General features: G+C 47.5%; 1 protein-coding gene across 1 annotated transcript in view; it reads left to right on the top strand.

Annotated features, from left to right (window-relative positions):
- MYO7B (myosin VIIB) overlaps positions 1-21,119 on the top strand; it is a 72,308-nt gene that overhangs the window by 26,348 nt on the left and 24,841 nt on the right. The window contains exons 16-24 of the mRNA XM_063712646.1: positions 235-372; positions 2,971-3,123; positions 3,714-3,812; positions 6,647-6,741; positions 16,078-16,162; positions 17,445-17,663; positions 18,942-19,112; positions 19,740-19,949; positions 20,067-20,234. Coding sequence (XP_063568716.1) covers positions 235-372; positions 2,971-3,123; positions 3,714-3,812; positions 6,647-6,741; positions 16,078-16,162; positions 17,445-17,663; positions 18,942-19,112; positions 19,740-19,949; positions 20,067-20,234 — 1,338 coding nt within the window. The remainder of the gene's footprint in view (positions 1-234; positions 373-2,970; positions 3,124-3,713; positions 3,813-6,646; positions 6,742-16,077; positions 16,163-17,444; positions 17,664-18,941; positions 19,113-19,739; positions 19,950-20,066; positions 20,235-21,119) is intronic.

Raw genomic sequence — 21,119 nt, 5'->3', positions numbered from 1 at the left:
TGGTGGATGGATGGGTGGGTGGATGGATGGGTGTGTGAGTGGATGGGTGAATGGGTGGGTGGATGGGTGAGTGGGTGGATGGATACATGGATGGGTGGGTGGGTGGATTCTTGAATAGGTGGATGCACCACCCCACCTGTGGGACCTTGGCAGCAACCCTTGCTGGGCTACAGGGTCAGCTGTCCCAGGACATGGCTCCTGAGACCCACTTGTGCTCTGTGCTTCCATTCGCAGTCTGCAGACTCAAATAAACGGCCCTCCACCTTAGGAAGCCAGTTCAAACAGTCTCTGGACCAGCTGATGAAAATCCTGACCAACTGCCAGCCTTACTTCATCCGCTGCATCAAACCCAATGAGTATAAGAAGCCGCTGGTAATGACAGGAGGCTGGGGCACAGCAAAGGAGGGAGGAGGAGGCTGATGGCCTCTAGGGTTGTGGTCACTCCTTCTGCCAGGGCCTGGCTAGTGTTAGAGCTGTTACTGCCCCTACCTTAGAGATAAGTACACTGGGGTAAGCCGACCAGTCTAGGTCATGTGAAGGTCAGTGACCTGCAGAGCTTTGGGTTGCTGAGACCTCAGTTCCCTTAGCTCTGCCATGCATCTTCTGTGTGTTCTTGGCCTGGCTCTTTGCTGCTGTGAGCCTCAGTTTTCCCTTCTGTAAAGTCAGACTTGCTCCTGCGTGCAGGAATGCACTGAGGGTTGGACATGAGGTTTGCAGTACATGTCCCATGTAAACCACACTCAACAAAGGCAGCAATCAGTAATAGGACTTTAGAGGCTGACACCACTCCTTTCACCAAGCCCTGCAGAGAGTCAGCTTTACCTGATGTGAGATGGTGAGGGGGTGACAGCCCACTCCCTGCCCACAAGAGAGTCCCTGCTCCATTGGCTGGGGAGTCCCACCCAGAGGCTGCATATGCAGGGATTCCCCAAACTAGAAGACATGAGCTGAAACAATATAAAATGGTTATATCCCCATAAGGGAATAAAAATATTACATGAAATTAAATGCCTTTTGGAAAGAACAAAACTATGTAAAATTGAGTTTGATCTGGGTGCAGTAGCTCACGCTTGTAATCCCAGCACTTTGGGAGGCTGAGGCGGGAGGATTGCTTGAGGTCAGCCTGGGCAACATAGCAAGACCTTATCTCTGCAAAAAAATTTAAAAGTATAAAAATTAGCTAGGTATGGTGGTATGTGCCTGTAGTCTCAGCTACTCAGGAGGCTGAGGAAGGAGGATCACTTGAGCCCAGGAGGTCGAGGCTGCAGTGAGCCATGACCACACCACTGCACTTCAGCCTGGGTGACAGAGCAAGACCTGTCTCTAAAAAAATAAAATGGGGCTTGCCTTATGAAATCTAGGTTGCATCTTCCTTGAAGGCAAAATAGGCAGATATGAGATAACCTATCTTGTTCCTTAACTGCTGGGAGAAGTAGCTGGGCTCCCAGAGACCCTTGGCTCATTCCCACCCTGCCTACCTTGGGAGCTGGGAGCTGCAGGACAGGCAGGCAGGCCTGAGGCTGAAGCTCCGGGGTTGAGAGTGCCTCTGGCTGGGATATCTCTCATTGGTGGCAGCTGCCCTGCTGTGTGGTGTGTAGGGGAAGCCCAGACAGGCTCAGGGTTCAAACCCAGGCTCAGCCCCTTAGAAGCGCGGCCCTATGCCTCAGGCACCTCATCTTTAAGTTGGAGCCAATCACCCCCACCAGGTAGGAATGTTGTAAAGATTCAGTGAGAAACACCAGGCCCATAGAAAATCGTCAGTGAAGCGCAGCTAAACACTTACCCGAGGCTAAGCACAGTGTGACCTGGACCCCACCAGCAGTTGGCGCTGTGACCCTGCAGGTAGGGTAACAGTGCCCGCTGGTGGGCCTGCCAGATCAGAGGGCATTCCCCAGGGTCCCTCAGAGACTCCTGGCTTGTAGGTGGAGGGGGGCTCTCCGGAATCCAAGCCATGGCAGAGTCTTGGAACCCCTGCTGAAGCCTGACACCCCAGGGAAGGTCATCATGCCATTTCTCTGCCAGTCACACTCGCCTCCAAGCAAAAGACGGCTCAGCTTCCTGGGGCCAAGGGCCCTCCATCCACTCTGCCGCCCCCGCCACTCCAGGTCTCACTCTGACCTCCATCTCCAGGGAGGGAGAGACTAAATTGATTAGGATATTTTCTGCCTCTGAGTAGATTTATTTTTTCATTTAACTATTGTGGGGGGAGGCACCATGAAACTGCAAGTGCCTGCGGGGCAGCTTTCCAATCTGACCTATATAGGCAAGGGGCGCTTAAAAACATTTTAAACTGGGCCGGGCACGGTGGCTCAGGCCTGTAATCCCAGCACTCTGGGACGCCAAGGCGGGCGGATCATTTGAGCTCAGGAGTTGGAGACCAGCCTGGCCAACATGGTGAAACTCCGTCTTCAACTAAAAATATAAAACTTACCCGGGCGTGGTGCTACACGCCTGTAATCCCAGCTACTCGGGAGGCTGAGGCAGGAGAATCGCTTGCACCCAGGAGGCAGAGGTTGCAGTGAGCCGAGATCGTGCCACTGCACCCCAGCCTGGGCGACAGAACGAGACTCCATCTCAAAAAAATAAATAAAATTAAAAATTGTTTTTTAAAAAAGCATTTTAAACTGGGCACGTGCAGAGGACGTTTACATTCACAGCGCTTCGGGTAGTTGAGAGTGATGGGAGTACTGTGTTTCTGTGGGTGCCACAGTTTCCATGCTATTGACTTTTATCTCCTTGACAACACTCAGGATTTTTCAATTACTTGCACCACTCTCTTCAAAATGTAGCCTTACTGAAGTCGCATTTGTTTAGTTCTTCCATCTCTGGAGGACAGTGGGGGCGGGCGGGGCGAGGGGCTGGACACACTGACCTCTGGCTGTGGGCCCGTGCCCGATGGTGGGGTGCCAGGAAGGGGGGTGGCTGGAAAGGGGGTCTTGCGCTGGGTCAGCGCCCCGTGTCCGCCCACAGCTGTTCGACCGGGAGCTGTGCCTGCGGCAGCTGCGATACTCGGGCATGATGGAGACCGTGCACATCCGCAAGTCGGGCTTCCCCATCCGCTACACGTTCGAGGAGTTCTCGCAGAGGTTCGGCGTGTTGCTGCCCAACGCCGTGCGGATGCAGGTCAGCGCCCCTCGGGGACGGCCACCTCTGGCCATCCACGGCCTTCCCCTCGGCCTTGGGCACTTCCAGCCCCCAGTACCGAGGGGGTCTCCCGCTGCCCAGCCTTGCGATGAGCCCTGTCCTTCCTCCCTGTCTCCTCCTCCCGCCCTGCCCTCTCCCTCTCCCAGCGCCGCGGAAGTGAGGGGGCTTTCCCTGGGGTCTGGGAGAGCTGGCGGCCGCAGCGGTTCTTTCTGGAACATGTCTGTAATTGTACAGCAGACACGTTCTCTCCTACCGTGTCAGGGAGCCGAGGTGTGGCTAGAAAGCTACTGGGGCCCGAGGTTCTTCCTGTCCTGTCTGGAACCCTCAGCCATCGTGAGGCTTGGCCTGGCCTGGGCCGAGTCCCACAACACATGGAGGCCCCAGGCCCCGAGTTCCTTCCTCACCCCATCCCCTATTCGAGGTTCCCGTTGTGCCTGTGCCTGGGCGGGGGTGGGGGGGCAGCCCCTGATGGGGGAGCCTGTGGGAGGAGGAGGGAGACACCACCCCCAGAGAGCCGCCGAGGGGTCTCTGCCCCACCTCCCACCGATACCCCCGTTTGGTCTTGGCAGCTGCGAGGCAAGTTCCGCCAGATGACCCTGGGCATCACTGACCTGTGGCTGCGGACAGACAAAGACTGGAAAGTGGGGAAGACCAAAATTTTCCTGAAGGTGAGACTCCGAGGAACCAGCTGGCCTCGGCCTCCTGCAGCATGTGGGCTTGTCAGCTCTTGCACCAGGCCCGGGGTCCATGGTCCATGTTCCATGTGCCCTGAGCCAATGGCACTGGGCAGCAGCTCAAAGCGTGGTCCCCACCCTCAGGGCACCCCTGGATGTAGAACGTCATGCTAGGGGACAATGAGGTGGTGGTGAGGGGACCGGGGAGGGCCAGCCCAGCCTGTGGAAGCCCAGGAGGCTTCTCAAAGGGATACCTAGGGCAAGGCCTGAGGGTGCAGAGGAGGCACCTTCCAGCCACGGGGTAGCACCCAGGAGCTCAGGGCGGTCTGCCGGTGTCCTGAGACCTGGCCTCCATCATGCTGGGAGCCACATCCTGCCGTGCAGGCTTCCCCACGCTGGGGAGGCCCAGCCTCTGCAGAGCCCGGAGGGCTACTGCTTTAGTGAAAGGGTGCTGTGTGTCAACTCTCCGCAAAGTGACTTGTCCTTAGTGGGGCTTGTGCGAGCATCACCACCACAACCTGCCTCCCCCAGAACGCACAGGGAGCTGAAGTCACACAAAGGAAGCTTCGGGGCCCTCCAGAAGTGCCATTTGGGTCAGAGCCACTGAGGAGGGAACCTCCCTGTCCCCTAGTCTCATAAGCCTCAGCGGGCCAGCACAGTGAGAGGGAAGAAGAGTAACTGGGAGCAGAGCTGGGAGGATGCTTTGCCAGCTTGCCTGAGCCCCCACCCATCCCTGCTGCCCCTTCTTCTTCCCCCATAGTGCCTGCCCACCTGCCCTTATGTGTCATCAGAGGGACGTCCTGGCCCCAGCCCTCCAGTCGGTCTGTCTGTCCATTTGGCTGCGCAGTAGTCAGGCTGTGCTGGGGCTCAGAGGCTAAGATGCGTGGGAAGAAGCAGAGTGGCTTCCAATTTAGTTGGGGAGGCAAGGCCAGCAGAGGGACCATCTCAGGGCACTGTGGGTTTGTCATAAATGGCTCTTATTATTTTGAGGCATGTTCCTTCAATACCTAGTTTATTGAGAGTTTTTTAACATAAAGTGATGTTGAATTTCATCGAAGGCCTTTTGTGCATCTGTTGAGATAATCATGTGGTTTTTGTCTTTAGATTTGTTTATGTGGTGAATTATGTGTATTGATTTGCATATATTGAACCAGCCTTGCATCCTGGGGATGAAGCCAACTTGATCGTGGTGGATAAGCTTTTTGATGTGCTGCTATATTCAGTTTGCCAGTATTTTATTCAGAATTTTTGCATCGATGTTCATCAGGAATATTGGCCTGAAGTTTTCTTCTTTTGTTGTATCTATGCCAGGTTTTGGTATCAGGAAGATGCTGGCCTCATAGAATGAGTCAGGGAGGAGTCCCTCCTTTTCAATTGTTTGGAATAGTTTCAAAAAAAAGAGTATCAACTCCTTTTTGTACTTCTGGTAGAATTCAGCTATAAATCCATCTGGTCCTGGGCTTTTTTTTTGGTTGGTAGGCTATTTATTATTGCCTTAATTTCAGAACTTGTTACTGATCTATTCAGGGATTCACCTTCTTCCTGGTTAAGTCTTGGGAGGGTGTGTGTGTCCAGGAATTTAGCCATTTCTTCTAGATTTTCTAGTTTATTTGCATAGAGGTTTTTATACTATTCTCTGATGGTTGTTTGTATTTCTGTGGGCTCAGTAGTGATATCCCCTTTATCATTTTTTATTGTGTCTATTGGATTCTTCTCTCTTTTCTTCTTTTTTAGTCTAGGTAGTGGTCTATCTACTTTATTAATTTTTTCAAAAAACCAGCTCCTGGATTCATTGATTTTTTTGAAGAGTTTTTTGTATCTCTATCTCCTTCAGTTCTGCTCTGATCTTGGTTATTTCTTGTCTTCTGCTAGTTTTGAAGTTTGTTTGCTCTTGATTCTCTAGTTATTTTAGTTGCGATGTCAGGGTGTTGATTTGAGATCTTTCTAGCTTTCTGATATGGGCATTTAGTGCTGTAACTTTCCCTCTTCACACTGCTTTAGCTGTGTCCCAGAGATTCTGGTACATTGTCTCTTTGTTCTAATTGGTTTCAAAGAACTTCTTGATTTCTGCCTTAATTTCATTATTTATCCAGGAGTCATTCAGGAGCAGGTTATTCAATTTCTATGTAGTTGTGTGGTTTTGAGTGAGTTTCTTAATCCTGAGTTCTAATTTGATTGCACTGTGGTCGGAGAGACTGTTTGTTATGATTTCTGTTCTTTTGCATTTGCTGAGGGTGTTTTACTTCCAATTATGTGATCAATTTTAGAGTAAGTGCCACGTGGTGCCGAGAAGAATGTATGCTCTGTTGTTTTGGGGTGGAGAGTTCTGTAGATATCTGTCAGGTCCACTTGATCCAGAGCTGAGTTCTAAATATCTTTGTTCATTTTCTTTCTCGATGATCTGTCTAATATTGACAGTGAGGTGTTAAAGTCTCCCACTATTATTGAGGGAAACATTTTTATATTGAAACAAGCATGGGGCTTTTACACGGTTGAATGCAAATGTCACATGAATTTTGGGAAATAAAACACAACTTCAGGAAAATTTTGTGCCCCCTCTTGAATTCTTCAGAGTAGAAATGAAGGATACCAGATTGAATTATCAAGAAGAAAGAGCTAATGTGGGAAGTTCTTGGATTGGGGTGGGAGGTATAGTTGCAGCTCCTGTCTCTGAGCAACATCAAGGTCACTTTGAGGGCCCCCTTCTCTGGCCTGCCCTCCTGGGAGAAGCCTGAGAGATGCTACTTTCGGGAGACAGAGCCCTGACCCCAGGCAGGGGCTGTAGGGTGAGGGTGAGCAGCCCAGTGACAGCATCTCTCCCGTTCCAGGATCATCAGGACACTCTGCTGGAGGTACAGAGAAGCCAGGTGCTGGACAGAGCGGCGCTCAGCATCCAGAAAGTCCTGCGGGGCTACAGATACAGGTGCCAGCCCCACCCCAAGGCCCACCCAGCCCACTCCTGCCCACAGTGTCCCCACACAGGCTTGCAGCCCACAAACCAGGATCACATGTTCCTGCTGGGCCCTCCCTGGGGTTACTGAGATCTTCCAATGCCTTCCAACCAGGGACACTGCAGCCTGTGTTGGCCAGAGAATTCAGATACATTATTAGAATGTCTGGAAAAAACAAAAAAACACTCCATATGCAAGAGACGGGAGCCGAATGAAGGGGCAGCCCCGCTCTCAACCAGGGTTTGACGTTCCACTTCCATTATATCAAAGCGTATGGGTTTGGGTTGTGAGGCAATTTGCTTTTGGACGGAAAAGAATCCATGGCTTGCCTGGGTTCGCTGGTCAGTAAGAGGGTACCGCTTGAGTTGTAATCCAGGATCAGCAGATCAGCAGCGCTGCTGCCTTGCCCCACCCTCACCTGGGTTCCTGAGTCACCACAGCAAGGGCTGGAAACCCAGGCATGAGAAAGTAGAAGACAGCCAGCCCCGGGAATAGAGAATGAGGGGACAGAGAGCAGGGCAGGGAGCAGGGAGCTAGGGCCCACAGCTAGAGAGGCAGCTCTACTCCTGGGAAGCCGGAGGCCAGCTCAGGGCCAGGCCCTGGTGCTGCCGATCTCAGGACAACAGGCCGCATCTGACCAAACAGGCCCACATGGTCAGAGGCCAGGCAGGCTGGCCACTCTGACTCCCAACATTTTAAATTAAACTTTTTGTTTTGAGATTATTGTAGATTTACATGCAGTCGTAAGAAATGATACAGAGATATCGCCATAATCCTCACCCATTTTCCCCAGTGGAACCGTCTTACCACCAGGATTCCTTCTGCAACCTTGTTTAGCCACGCCCCCTCCCTCACACCCGCCCCCACCCCTGCTTAACCCTGGCAACCTCTAACTTGTTCCACATTCCTAGAATGTTGCCATTGCACAAATGTTATATACGTGGAATTATACAACATGCAGCCTGGGGTGGGCTTTTTTCACTTGGCATGTTTCTCTGGAGATTCATCCAGGTTATTGCTTGCATTAATATTTATTTATTTATTTATTTGAGACAAAGTCTCACTCAGTCAACCAGGCTGGAGTACAGTGGCACAATCTTGGCTCACTGCAACCTCTGCTTTCCGGGCTCAAGCTATCCTCCCACCTCAGCCTCCAAAGTAGCTGGGACTACTACAGGCGCCCACAACCATGCCCAGCTAATTATTGTATTTTTTGTAGAAACGGGGTTTCGCCATGTTACCCAGACTGGTCTCAAACTCGTGGCCTCAAGTGATCCGCCCGCCTCAGCCTCTCAAAGTGCTGGGATTACAGATGTGAGCCACTGCGCCTAGCCAATATTTTGTTACTTTTTATTGCTCGGTGGTATTCTATGGGATGGATACACCACAGTTTGTTTAACCATTCGCCTGTAGAAGGACATCTGGGCTGTTTCCAGTTTTTGGCTTTGATGAATAAAGCTGTTATGAACATTTATGAGGTTTTTATGAGAACATCAGTTGCTGTTTCTCTGGGATGTATGCCCAGGAGTGCAGTTGCTGAGTCCTACAGTGGTTACAAGTTTTGTTTTTTAAGAAACTGCCAGCTGTTTTCAAGAGTGGCTGTACCATTTTACATTCCCACCAGCAATGTCTGGCTGACTCAGTGTCCCTGCATCCTCACCAGTATTTGATGTTGTCACTGTTTATTTTAGCCCTTCTGATAGGTATGTGATAGTCTCTCATTGTGGCTGTCCTTACCATTTCCCAATGTGGAACACCTTTGTGTGTGCTTGTCATGTATGTGTCCCCTCTTTGGTGACCTGTCTGTGCATGTTGCTTGCCTGTTTTCTAATTGGAGTCTTTGTTGAGTTTTGAGAGTTCTTTATATATTCTAGATACTAGTCCTCTGTCAGCTATGTGGTTTGTGAATATTTTCTCCCGGTCTGTAGGTTGTCTCTTCATCCTCTTAAGAGGGCTTTGCAGAGCAAAAGTTTTTAATCTTGGTAAAGTCTAATTGTCAAATTTCTCTTTCATAGATCATGCTTTTAGTGTTAAGTCTAAGAACTCTTTTTGTCAAGATTTTCTTTTGTGTTTTTCTAAAAGTTTTTATAGTTTTAAATATGTTACATGTAGGTCCATGATACATTCCCACTTTGAATTAATTTTTGTATGGAGCGTGACACTTAGGTCAAGGTTCTTTTAAATTTTTTTCTATGGTTGTCTCCCCAGTATTATTCATAAAAAAAGTCTATCCTTCCTTCAATGAATTGCTTTTACATCTTTATCAAAACCTAGTGGTGTGGGTCTATTTCTAGGTTCTCTATCCCATTCCCTTGGTCGATGACTCTATCCCTCCACAATGCCACCATATCTTGTTTATCGTAGTTATATAATAAGTCTTAAAGCTGTGTAGACTAATTCTTCCCACTTTTCTTCTTCAAAAGTGTTTTAGTTATTGTAGTTCCTTTGCATTTCCATGTACATATAAAAATAATTTTGTCTATATCTACAAAAAAAAACCTTGTTGGGATTTTTGATAGTAATAGGCTTGTATAGCAATTTGAGAATTAACATCTCTACTAAATCCATCTTCCAATCCATAAACATGATATGTAGCTCCATTTATTTAGATCTTATTTGATTTCATGCATCCGTGTTTTGTAGTTTTTAACACACAAACCCTGTACATGTTTTGTTAGATTTACATGTTTTTTAGTAATTGTAAATGGTACTGTATTTTTAATTTTGACATTGGCATATTCATTGCTAGCAAATAGAAATATGTTGGATTTTTGTGTGTTGACTTCATATCCTGCAGCCTTGCTGAGCTCACTTTTCATAAATTCCTTAGAATTTTTGATGTAGTTCATCCTGTCATCTGCAAATAGGGACAGTTTTCTTTCTTTTTTTTCCAATCCGTATGTCTTTTATTTCCTTTTCTTGCCTATTGCAGTGGCCAGAACATCCAGTATTGTTAGAGTGGTGAGAACAGATATATTTGCTTTGTCCTTTATCTTAGGGGGAAAACACTCAGACTTTAACCATTAAATATAATGTTAGCTGTAGGTTTTTCATTGATGCCCTTTCTCAAGTCGAGGAAGCTTCCCATATTCCTGGTTTTCTGGGAGTTTTTATCATGAACAAGTGTTGAATGTCAATTTTTTTTCTGCATCAGTTGATAATGGTATGTGATTTTTCTTCTTTAGCCTTTTAATGTGGTGAGTTACGTTTACTGATTTTTAAATATTGAACCAGCTTTGCATCCCTGGAGGAGACACCACTCGGTCATAGTGTATAATTCTTTTTTATGTTGCTGAATGCTGTTTGTTAATGTTTCATTAAGGATTTTTGCATCTATATTCATGAGGTCTGAGGACTTTTTTTCTTTTGTCTTGTCTGGTTTTGGTATCAGAGTAACACTAGCTTCATAAAATGAATTAGGAAGTGTTTCCTCTTCTGTTTTCTGGAAGAAATTGTGTAGAATTGATGTGAATTTTCCTTTAAATGTTTGGCAAAAATCTCCAGTGAAAATATCTGGGCCTAGGAATTTTTTTATAGAGAGTTTTTAATTATAAATTCAATTTATTTAATAGTTATAGGAATGATTCAAATTATTTTATATTGAGCGAGTTGTGGTCATTTGTGCTTTCTGAGGAACTAGTCCATGTTATCTAAGTTGTCAAATGTATGCATGTCAATTTGTTCATAGTGTTTCCTTATTATCCTCTTGATATCTGCAGACTCTGTAATGATATCCCCTGTGTCATTCCTCATATTGGCAATTTATGTCTTCCCCTTTTTTTCTTTGTCAGTCTTGCTAAAGATTTATCAATTTTCTTGTCCTGGCCGGGCATGGTGGCTCACACCTGTAATCCCAGCACTTTGGAGGCCGAGGCAGGCAGATCACCTGAGATCAGGAGTCCGAGACCAGCCTGGCCAACATGGCGAAACCCTGTCTCTACTAAAAATACAAAATTTAGCCGGGTGTGGTGGCAGGCGCTTGTAATCTCAGCTACTCGGGAGGCTGAGGCAGGAGAATCGCTTGAACCTGGGAGGTGGAGGTTGCAGTGAGCCAAGATCGTGCCATTGCACTTCAGCCTGGGCAACAAGAGTAAGACTCTGTCTCAAAAAAACAAAACAAAACAAAACAAAAAACATTCTTGTCCTTTTCAAAGAATCAGGCTTTAGTTTCATTACTTCTTCTCTAATTTTTTATTTTTAATTTCCTTAATTTCTGCTCTTTCATTATTTTCATCCTTCCAAAATATATCCTTGGGTGTATTTTACCCTTCCTCCTCTAGATTCTTGAGGCAGGAGATTAGATTATTAATTCAAGGCTTTTCCTCTTTTCTAATGTAGAGTGATATAAATCTCTGCCTTAGCACTGCTTTAGCTGTGTTTCACAAATGTTCACGTTATACTTTCATTTAGTTCATTCAATTTCATTCACTTTCACTCAGAAAAAAAATTAAATTTTCCTTGAAATTTCCTCTGTGAAATTTAGAAGTATGTTGTTTGGTTTTCAAGTGTTTAGAGATTTTTCTGTTATCATTTTGTCTTTGACTTCTAGTTTGATTTCACTATGGTAAGAGACACACTCTGTATGAATTAAGTTCTATTAAGTATGTTGAAGTTTCCTTTATGGCCCAAGATACGTCCTCTCTTGGTATATATTCTAAGAGCACTTGGAAAGAACATATATTTTGCTGTTAATTCGGAGGTGTGCTCTGAAAAATGTCAATTAGATCTTGTTGGTTGATAGTGGTGTTGAAGTCTATATTATTGCTGATTTTCTGTCTATGTGTTTATCAATTGCTGAGAGAGTCTCTAATTATAATCATGGATTTGCCTTTTCCATTTCAGTTTTATCATTTTTGCTTCACATATTTTGCAGCTCTGTTGTTTGGTGAATACACAATTAGGATTGCTATGTCTTGGTGGATGTGCTTTTTATTATCATGTAATATCCTTCTCTGTCTCTGGTCATCTCCTTTGCTCTGAAGTCTACTTTATCTGGTATTAATATAGCCACTCCTGTTTTGATTACTATTTACATGATCTATATTTTTCATCCTTTTACTTTCGGCCTACCTATATAACTATATATTAAGTGAATTTCTCAGACAGTATGTAATTGGGTCATGTTTTTCAATCCATTCTGCCAGTCTCTGCCAATGTATGTCATTGGCATACATTGAATTCTCCCTTAACATCATCAACAGAGTCTTGGAAACTATGACTTTCCAAGAATATACAGTAGGTGTTCGAATATCATTGTTCCCTTCAATGTGGTTTCATTATAATGTTGACGAGAAAACAGTTGGTTCCATTACATATCATTTCACTCAAAGCCTGTTTCCAAGAAGGTATCAACAACATTGAGGACTTACTGTATTTAGGCCTTTTACATTTAATGTAATTATTCATGTTAGAGCTCAAGTCTGCCATTTTATTTTTTGCTTTCTATTTTTTTCCTTTCTCCTTTGCATTTTTATGTTTTCTTTTTCCTGCCTTTCTATGACTTATTTAAAAATTTTTAAGTATTTCATTTTGATTTATCTACAATGTGTTAGAGTATATATCTTTTTTATAGCTCTCTAAAGTGGTTGCATTAGGTATCACATTATACACATACACACAGAGAGAAAGTATCTACCGGTGTCATCATTTTACCACTTCCAGTGAAGTATAGAAACTTTACCCCCTTTTATGTCCATTTACCTTCTCTCATATGTAATACAATTTTCTTATATATTTTATCTACATACATGTAGAATGACATCAGAAAGTGTTGGCCAGGCACAGTGGTTCATACCTGTAATCCCAGCATTTTGGGAGGCCAAGGCAGGAGGATCACTTGAGGCCAGGAGTTCAAAACCAGCCTGGTCAACGTAGTGAGAACTCATCTCTACAAAATAAAAATACAAAAATTATCTGGGCATGGTGATGCATGTCTGTAGTCCAGCTATTTGGGAGGCTGAGGTGGGAGGATCCTTAAGGCCAGGAGTTCAAAGTTATGTTGAGCTCTGATGGCACCACTGCACTCCAGCCCAGATGACAGAGTGAGACCCTGTCTCCAAAAAAGAAAACAAAGAAAGGAAACAACAACAATACTTTCTTTGCTCATCTATAAGAAGCAACCCCTGGCTGGGCAAGATGACTCATGCCTGTAATCCCAGCACTGTGAAAGGCTGAGGCAGGTGGATCACTTGAACCCAGCAGTTCAAGATCAGCCTGAGCAACATGGTGAAACCTCATCTCTACTAAAAATACAGAAAATTAGCTGGGCGTGGTGATGTGCGCCTGTAGTCTCAGCTACTCAGGAGGCTGAGGTGGGAGGATTACTTGAGCCTGGGAGGTGAAGGTTACATTGAGCCGAGATTGCACCACTGTACTCCAGCCTAGGCGACAGAGTAAGACCTTGTCTCAAAAAAAATAATAATAATAAAAAATAAGTAACTCCTAATCCATTCAAATTTTATCATGAGATTGCAGCAAATTAGCCACATCTTCAGGCACCACTTCTAATTCTAATTTTCTTGCTATTCCCACTACATATTCTGTTTCTTCCTCCACTGGAGTCTTAACCCCTCAAAGTCATTCATGAGGATTGGAATCAACTTCTAAATTCCTGTTAATGTTGATATTTTGACCTCTTCTCCTGAATCATGAATGTTCTTGGTGGCATCTAGAATGGTGAAAGCTTTCCAGAAGGTTTTCAATTGACTTTGCCCAGATCTATTAGGAGAATTACTATCTATGGCAGCTATAGCATTATGGCATTTATTTCTTAAATAAGACTTGACAGTCTGAATTACCCTTTGATCCATGGGCTACAGAATGGATGCTTTGTTCACAGGCATAACAACATTAATCTCCTTGTATGTCTTCATCAGAGTTCTTGGGTGGCCGGGTGAATTGTCAATGAGCAGTAATAGTTTGAAAGAAATCTTTTTTTCTGAGCAGTAGGTCTCAATGGTGGCCTTAAAATATTCAGTAAACCATGCTATAAATAGATATGCTGTCACCCCGGCTTTGTTGTTTCATTTCTAGATTACAGGCAGAGTAGCTTTAACATGATTGTTAAGGGCCCTAGGATTTTCAGAGTGGTCAATTAGCATTGGCTTCAGCTTAAAGTCACCAGCTTCATAAGCTGCTAATAAGAGAGTCAGCCTGTCCTTCAAATATTTGAAGCCAGGCACTGACCTCTCTATACCTCTCTATTACCTATAAAAGTCCTAGTGGCATCTTCTTCCAATATAAGGCTGTTTTGTCTACATTGAAAATCTGTTGGCCGGGTGTGGTGGCTCATGCTTGTAATCCCAGCACTTTGGGAGGCCGAGGTGGGTGGATCACAAGGTCAGGAGTTCAAGACCAGCCTGGCCAATATGGTGAAACCCCGTCTCTACTAAAAATACAAAAAATTAGCCGGGCATGGTAGTGGAAGCCTGTAGTCCCAGCTACTTGGGAGGCTGAGGCAGGAGAATCGCTTGAACCTGGGAGGTAAGTGGAGGTTGCAGTGAGCTGAGATCACGCCACTGCACTCCAGCCTGGGCGACAGAGGGAGCCTCCATCTCAAAAAAAAAAAAGAAAAGAAAGAAAATCTGTTGTTTAGTGCAGCCACATTTATCAGTGACCTTAGCTAGATCTTCTGGATAACTTGTTGCAGCTTCTCCATCAGCACTTGCTGCTTCACCTTGCACTTTTATGTTATAGAAGTGGCTTCTTTCCTTAAACCTCATGACCCAAACTTTGCTAGCTTCATACTTTTCTTCTGCAGCTTCCTCACCTCTCTCAGCCTTCACAGAATTGAAGAGAATTAGGATCTTGCTCTGGATTGGGCTTTGGCTTAAGGAAATGTTGTGGCTGGTTTGATCTTCTATCCAGTCCATGAAAACTGTCTCCATATCAGCAAGAAGGCTGTTTCACTTTCTTATCATTCATGTGTTCACTGGAGTAGCACCTTCAATTTCCTTCAGGAACTTTTCCTTCGTATTCACAATGTGGCTGTTTCGCACAAGAGACCTAGCTTTTGGCCTGTCTCAGCTTTGGACGGGCCTTCCTCACGAAGCTTAATCATTTCTCACTTTTGATTTAAAGTGAGAGACATGAGATGCTTCCTTTCACATGAACACTTAGAGGCCATTATAGAGTTATTAACTGGCCTAATTTTAGTATCGCTCTGTCTCAGGGAACAGGGAAACAGAGAAAAGAGAGAGAGATGGGGCACTACTGGTTGGTGGAGCAGTCAGAACACACACATTTATTAAGTTTCCCATCTTATATGGGTGCAGTTTGTGGTGCCCCAAAACAATTCCAATTGTAACATTAAAGATCACAGATCACCATAGCAGTTGTAATAATAATGAAAAATTTGAAATATTGCAAGAATTACCAAAACATGATGCAGACATGAAGTGACCACATGCTGTTGGAAAAATGATACCAATAGACTAGCTCAACACACGGCTACCACAGACCTTCAATTTCTGAAAACACAATATCTGCAAAGTGCAATAAAGCAAAGTAACATCATAATAAACTGAGGCATGCCTGCATCTCTATATGCACTGAGCTTGCCTGGGAGTGACTCCACCTTGCCAGAGCCCAGCTTTCAGGTTTTCTTCTCCGTGTCCAGCCCTGGGCTAGTGGCCAGAGGAGGGCCGTCTGCAATACAAATGCGGAAGTAAGTTTTATCCCTTTGTAGCTCTTTGGGGGTAGAGGGAATGAGGAAGAATTTTCTGATAACTTAAAAAAACTGGACTGTCGGCCAGACACAGTGGCTCATGCCTGTAATCCAGCACTTTGGGAGGCCAAGGTGGGTGGATCACTTAAGGTGAGGAGTTTGAGACCAACCTGGTCAACATGATGAAACCCCATCTCTACTAAAAATACAAAAATTAGCTGGGCGTGGTGGCAGGCACCTGTAATCCCAGTTACTAGGGAGGTTGAGGCAGGAGAATTGTTCAAACCTGGGAGGCGGAGGTTGCAGTGAGCCGAGATCGTGCCATTGCACTCCAGCCTGGGCAACAAGAGTGAAACTCTGTCTAAAAAAAAAAAAACAAAAAACAAAAACAAAAACAACAACAAAAAACTGGACTGTCATCATCCACAAATTTGGGTTGCTGATAGTAGATTTTTGTTCCTAACCTGCCTGTGCGTCTTTTGGTCTGTAACACCTTCTGAGAAAGAGAATACGTACTGATTGTACATATTCATTTTTCCCAATATTTCACTAACCCTGTTCCCTTCCAAACCAGTTTTTCTCCCTCAGAGGCTTTAAACCATCTGGGATTGTTACATGTGTGTGGCTTGCATTGCCCTTCTAGGAAGGAGTTCCTGAGGCAGAGGCAGGCAGCTGTGACCCTGCAGGCCTGGTGGAGAGGCTACTGCAACAGGAGGAATTTCAAGCTGGTGAGAGGGCTCGCTGGGGCGGCTGGGCCCGCGGGACCAGCGGGTAACTGTCCAGTAAAAGACAGATTTGTAAAGTTTGTTTCTCTGAATGAGAGACCTCAGGCAGGAAGGATCAAATCATTCACAGACGTGGCATGCAAATTTAAAATGATCAGACCTCATCATCCCACACAGTCTCTTCTTAGCATAATCTCCAGCCCCATGGTGTGTAGGCTTCAAAATGTTTTGCAGAATTTGGAGCATCCTCAGAGCTAGACTAGGTGTCCTGCTCTGGAATGGAATAACTCCTGTCTTTTCCCAACTTGCGGGCAACAAATAAGCAAATGGATTTATTATTCTTTGTTCCAAGTACCTATTCCTAATTTTTTCTCTTAACCACGGGCATTTGCTAATGAGTATCTGCTCAAAAGAATGAACTAGAGCAACCATGGCTGTGCCCGTGTCACTTGGCCACTTGCTCTTGTCACGGATGTGACTGGTCATGACATGAAATGGTCACATCAGCAAGATTGGCCCAGCCTGCCTGCATTCCATGCCCACCAATGGCATGATAGTAGCTGACCTGTGTGGAGCAGTTCCTTAGGGCCTGTTGCTTCGCATACATCATTTTATTTAATATTAAACCAACTCTGTACATCAAGGAACTGAGACATAGAGGGGTTGAGCAGTTTCCCCAGGAGCATGAGACTAGTAAACCCCAGAGCTGGGGTTTAGATGAGGGGCTGTGACTTCCAAGCTCTTAAGCCAACCTGTTGGGCAGGTCTTTAGGAAGCCCAGGGACTGCTGTGGCCCAGGGGATGTTTGCGGCACTGACGTGGTGTTCATCCATTTATTACTGCACTTTTACTTTAAAGATGCCCTGAGGGATTTGAGTGGCCACAGGCCTCCACACGGGTGTGCTAGCCCGTGGGCAAGTCAGCTGAACTTGGCTGGCAGATGTGGACAGCAGGGCCTCAGGAATCCACTCTCCCATTTCACCCATGTGAAATCCACACCAATTCTCTCCATCCCCGGCCCCAAGGAGGCCACTTTATTATTTATGCTATTTCACAAATGCTTATTTAGCACTTATTTGCATGTCAGGCTCTGGTCTAAGTACTTTACAAGCAATAACTCACTTACTATTCTTGTGTTCATAGGTGTGTACCATTCTAGCACCAGCCCTTTGCCAAAACAAAACTAACTGTAAATCTATCTTGCACTGTCTCCTGGGGAGCACCTCTCTCTGTTTCCTGGGGAAGGCCTTGTTGCCCCTGATCCCACCTCCCTCTTGCCTCTGCAGATCCTCGTGGGCTTTGAGCGCCTGCAGGCTATTGCCCGGAGCCAGCTGCTGGCGAGGCAGTACCAGGCCATGCGGCAGAGGACAGTCCAGCTGCAGGCCCTGTGCAGGGGATACCTGGTGCGTCAGCAAGTCCAGGCCAAGAGGAGGGCAGTGGTGGTCATTCAGGCCCATGCCAGGGGCATGGCTGCCCGGCGCAACTTCCAGCAAAGGAAGGCCAATGTAGGTGGTCACCTGGCCTCTTGGGCAGGTGGGGCTGGCTGGGGCCCCAGTGGGTGAGGGCAAGAAGGAGTGAGCGGCTGTGGTTAGAGCCCACCAGAAGCACTTTGGAAAATCCCCCCGCCCCTGCCACAAGCCAAGATGTAAAATCTGTTCAATTACTCAAGAGCACAGCAAGGATACAGGACACAAGAGGCAAATTAGCAGGCACCTGGGCTGAGATGTAGATATCATGAGAGACACACCCTCCTCTCTCTGTTCAAAGTCAGTTCTACAATGGCTCTGCAACGGCTGGGGAGCCATGGCCACCACCCAGGAGCATGCAGGGTATAATATGGGAGAGGCAGCAGGTCAATGGGACAGCCTTAGCCTTGAACCTGGAAGGTGAGCTCAGGTCCCCTCCCTTTCACCTTGGAGATGATTTTTGGGGCAGGGATGGTCGGTCCCCTGGAAGGTGCAGCAAAGCTGAGCCAGACAAGCTGGGAAAGGCCCCAGTTCCATGGAAGAGAGCAAAGTGCCCTGGTTACTGGGCTGTGTATGACAGCTCAGGGGACAGAAATATTAATACCAAGGGGAGCTGCTGAGTGTCTGGGGGGCTGGGAGGACAGGGAGCAGGGGGACAGCGCCAAGAGAATAACCCCATTTCCTCCATCGAGTACTCGAGACTCAACCTTCACACTTGGCTCATTTGGAAGTTGTGATAAGGCAAAGGGGCTAGGATGAAATTGACTTCTGCTCCATGGATGAAAACTTGGTCTACTAAGCACACTGCTAATACAGTGAACAGGGCAAATGAGAGAATGCACCCACAGACACATCAGCAGCATGCTTCTGCACCCGCATGCTCCCAGCTGGCCGCAAAGCAGTCTGATCTGTGACTTCGTTACTGCAGCCCCTGGGGACCTGTCCTGGTGGACCCTTGATGCCCTTTGAATGAAGGGACCAAGTAGTACTGAGCAGTGGTTGTGCAGCTGGGTTCCTAGGGGGTCCCTGGAGTTTGAAGGGATGCCTTAAGGGCCATCTGAGGGCAGGGACAAGCCAGCAACCTCACCTCTCCAGAGCTCTTATTATCACTGGGAAAGGGAAAGCCCTGGCTGGTTGATCTCTAACCACACTAGCTGTTAAAATCTATTGTTTCAGAGCAGAATATTGATTTGGACAAATGATGGCAGGATGAGGCTTACTTGGCTTCTGGGAGGTGCTTGCCCTGTGAGGTAGGCAGGGCTGGGCCCCCTGAGCCCTGCTGGGCCCCTGGGTAACCTTCCTCCATGGGGTATGCAGGCGCCGCTGATCATCCCGGCAGAGGGGCAGAAGAGCCAAGGCGCTCTCCCCACCAAGAAGCGCAGATCCATCTACGACACCGTCACTGACACGGAGATGGTGGAGAAGGTGTTTGGCTTCCTCCCTGCCATGATTGGGGGCCAGGAGGGCCAGGCCCCGCCGCGCTTTGAGGTAACACAAGCCTGGTGTCCACAATCCGCCCCGGTTGGGGACAGGGAAGCCTGCCCAGTCCGTGAACTCAGTCCACCTCTCGGCTTCCTGAGAAGCCAGAGCGGTGGCCAAGCGTGTGCTGTAGCCCTGCTGGTCCCACACGGAAGAGGGGAGCGTGCGTGGGTTCTGTGGTCAAAGCCTTCGAGTCAGGCAGGCTTCCCACCTGCAAGACTTCCTAGAGCCTTCTCTACCAGTGCTGCTGGGCTCTCCATCACACGGCATTCCCCGTGTATATTTGACCCCACCCGGGCACCCCCAGAGCACCTTTGAGGCCGCTGCTCTGCAGTGTGGCTGAGGAAGCTGCAGTGAGGATGGTGCATGCGGCAGAGGACACAGTGTCTGAGCATGGGGCCAGGAGGGGAGAGGGCAGGAGTCCTGCCCCTGCCCGGCAGGGTGTGTAGAGAGCCCTGTGCTGGCACACGGCAGCCCACCTGAGCCCACTGAATGTGGGGATGGGTGGTCTCCAGCACCTGAGGGAGCGGGGTAATGCAACAGCCCCCGTGCTGCCTGGCCTGCTGGACAGCCAGCTGATGGGTTGGTTGTTACCTGAAAGCCCTGCTGACCCATGTTCTCCCTCAATGGCCGTAGGATCTGGAATCAAAGACCCAGAAGCTGCTTGAGGTTGACCTGGACACAGTCCCCATGGCAGAGGAGCCTGAGGAGGATGTGGATGGCCTGGCCGAATACACCTTCCCCAAGTTCGCTGTGACTTACTTCCAGAAATCAGCCAGCCACACACACATCCGGCGGCCCCTCCGATACCCGCTGCTTTACCACGAAGACGACACTGACTGCTTGGTACCAGGGTTCACTGGCTTCTAGTGGACCTGGGGTCTGAGCTATAGCTCAGGGGAAGAAGGAAGGGGCCGCAGTCACTGATGGGTTCCCACTGGGCCTTCTGTCTTGTTTCCCCAGGCCGCCCTCGTCATATGGAACGTCATCCTGAGGTTCATGGGTGACCTCCCAGAGCCAGTGCTGTATGCCAGGAGCAGACAGCAGGGCAGCTCAGTGATGCGGCAGATCCACGACACGCTGGACAGGGAGCACGGTGCCCAGGTTCCACAGCACAGTAGATCTGCACAGGCAAGTCGGGGGCAGCAGCGGGCAGAGGAGGGTGACACCTGCCAGGTGCCTACCAGGGCCCAGTCCCTGGGGCAGCCAGACAGGACGGAGAGACAAGACCTGGAGCCCTGTCCTCAGCCTCACCCACGGAACCCAGCCCCCAGGCCATGGTGCAGGCACTTTCAGTGTTGAACCATGTTCAGGAGCTCATGAATCCCCATCCCGGGCTTTTTGAATTATACAGTCATTAACGGAGAGGGTGCCCTGGACTCTGAGTATTGGGTGTGACTTGAGCCAGATTCAGATGCACATAACAATAATAATAACAGGTGTTATTGACCGACAGCCTGCTCTGTGCCAGCTGCTACTCTTAATTCAATTCCCAGGTAGGCTAACCCTACAAGGTAGGGATGACTATATTTATTTATAGCTAAAGAAACGAAGAGCTGAAATGACCTGCCCCCAGTTGCAGTGGACACGCGTATGGGACCTGGGCTTTGAATCCATTCTGCTGAATTCAAAAACTGAGCTCCTGACCCACGTTCTACCCTGCCCTCTAATGAAAGTTAATTCACATCCATTTTTGGTCAGAAGTCCTTCCTAAGGTCCATTTCCATGCTGTAATCTTTGTGGAACTGACCAAGAACAGTCCAAATGAATTACACGCAGTGACAGCACTCAGTGGCCCGCCAGTGGCAGGAGCCCATGACTGCCCCGTGTGCCAGGTGACCAGCTGGGACTTAGCTCAGTACCTGTGGGGTCCTGTGTACAGGCTAACTGCATAGGAATCTAAAGGAGCCTGCAGCCCCATCACATGGCCAACCTTGTCCAGGAATTACAGAGAAGTTGCCCAAGCCCAAGCCCTGACTCCTTGATCTCTGGAGGTATGGGCTCTGCCAGAGTGTG

This window comes from Pongo abelii, chromosome 11 (genome assembly GCF_028885655.2).
Source record: "Pongo abelii isolate AG06213 chromosome 11, NHGRI_mPonAbe1-v2.0_pri, whole genome shotgun sequence".
NCBI lineage: Eukaryota > Metazoa > Chordata > Mammalia > Primates > Hominidae > Pongo > Pongo abelii.
This window is presented reverse-complemented; position numbering and strand designations above follow the sequence as displayed.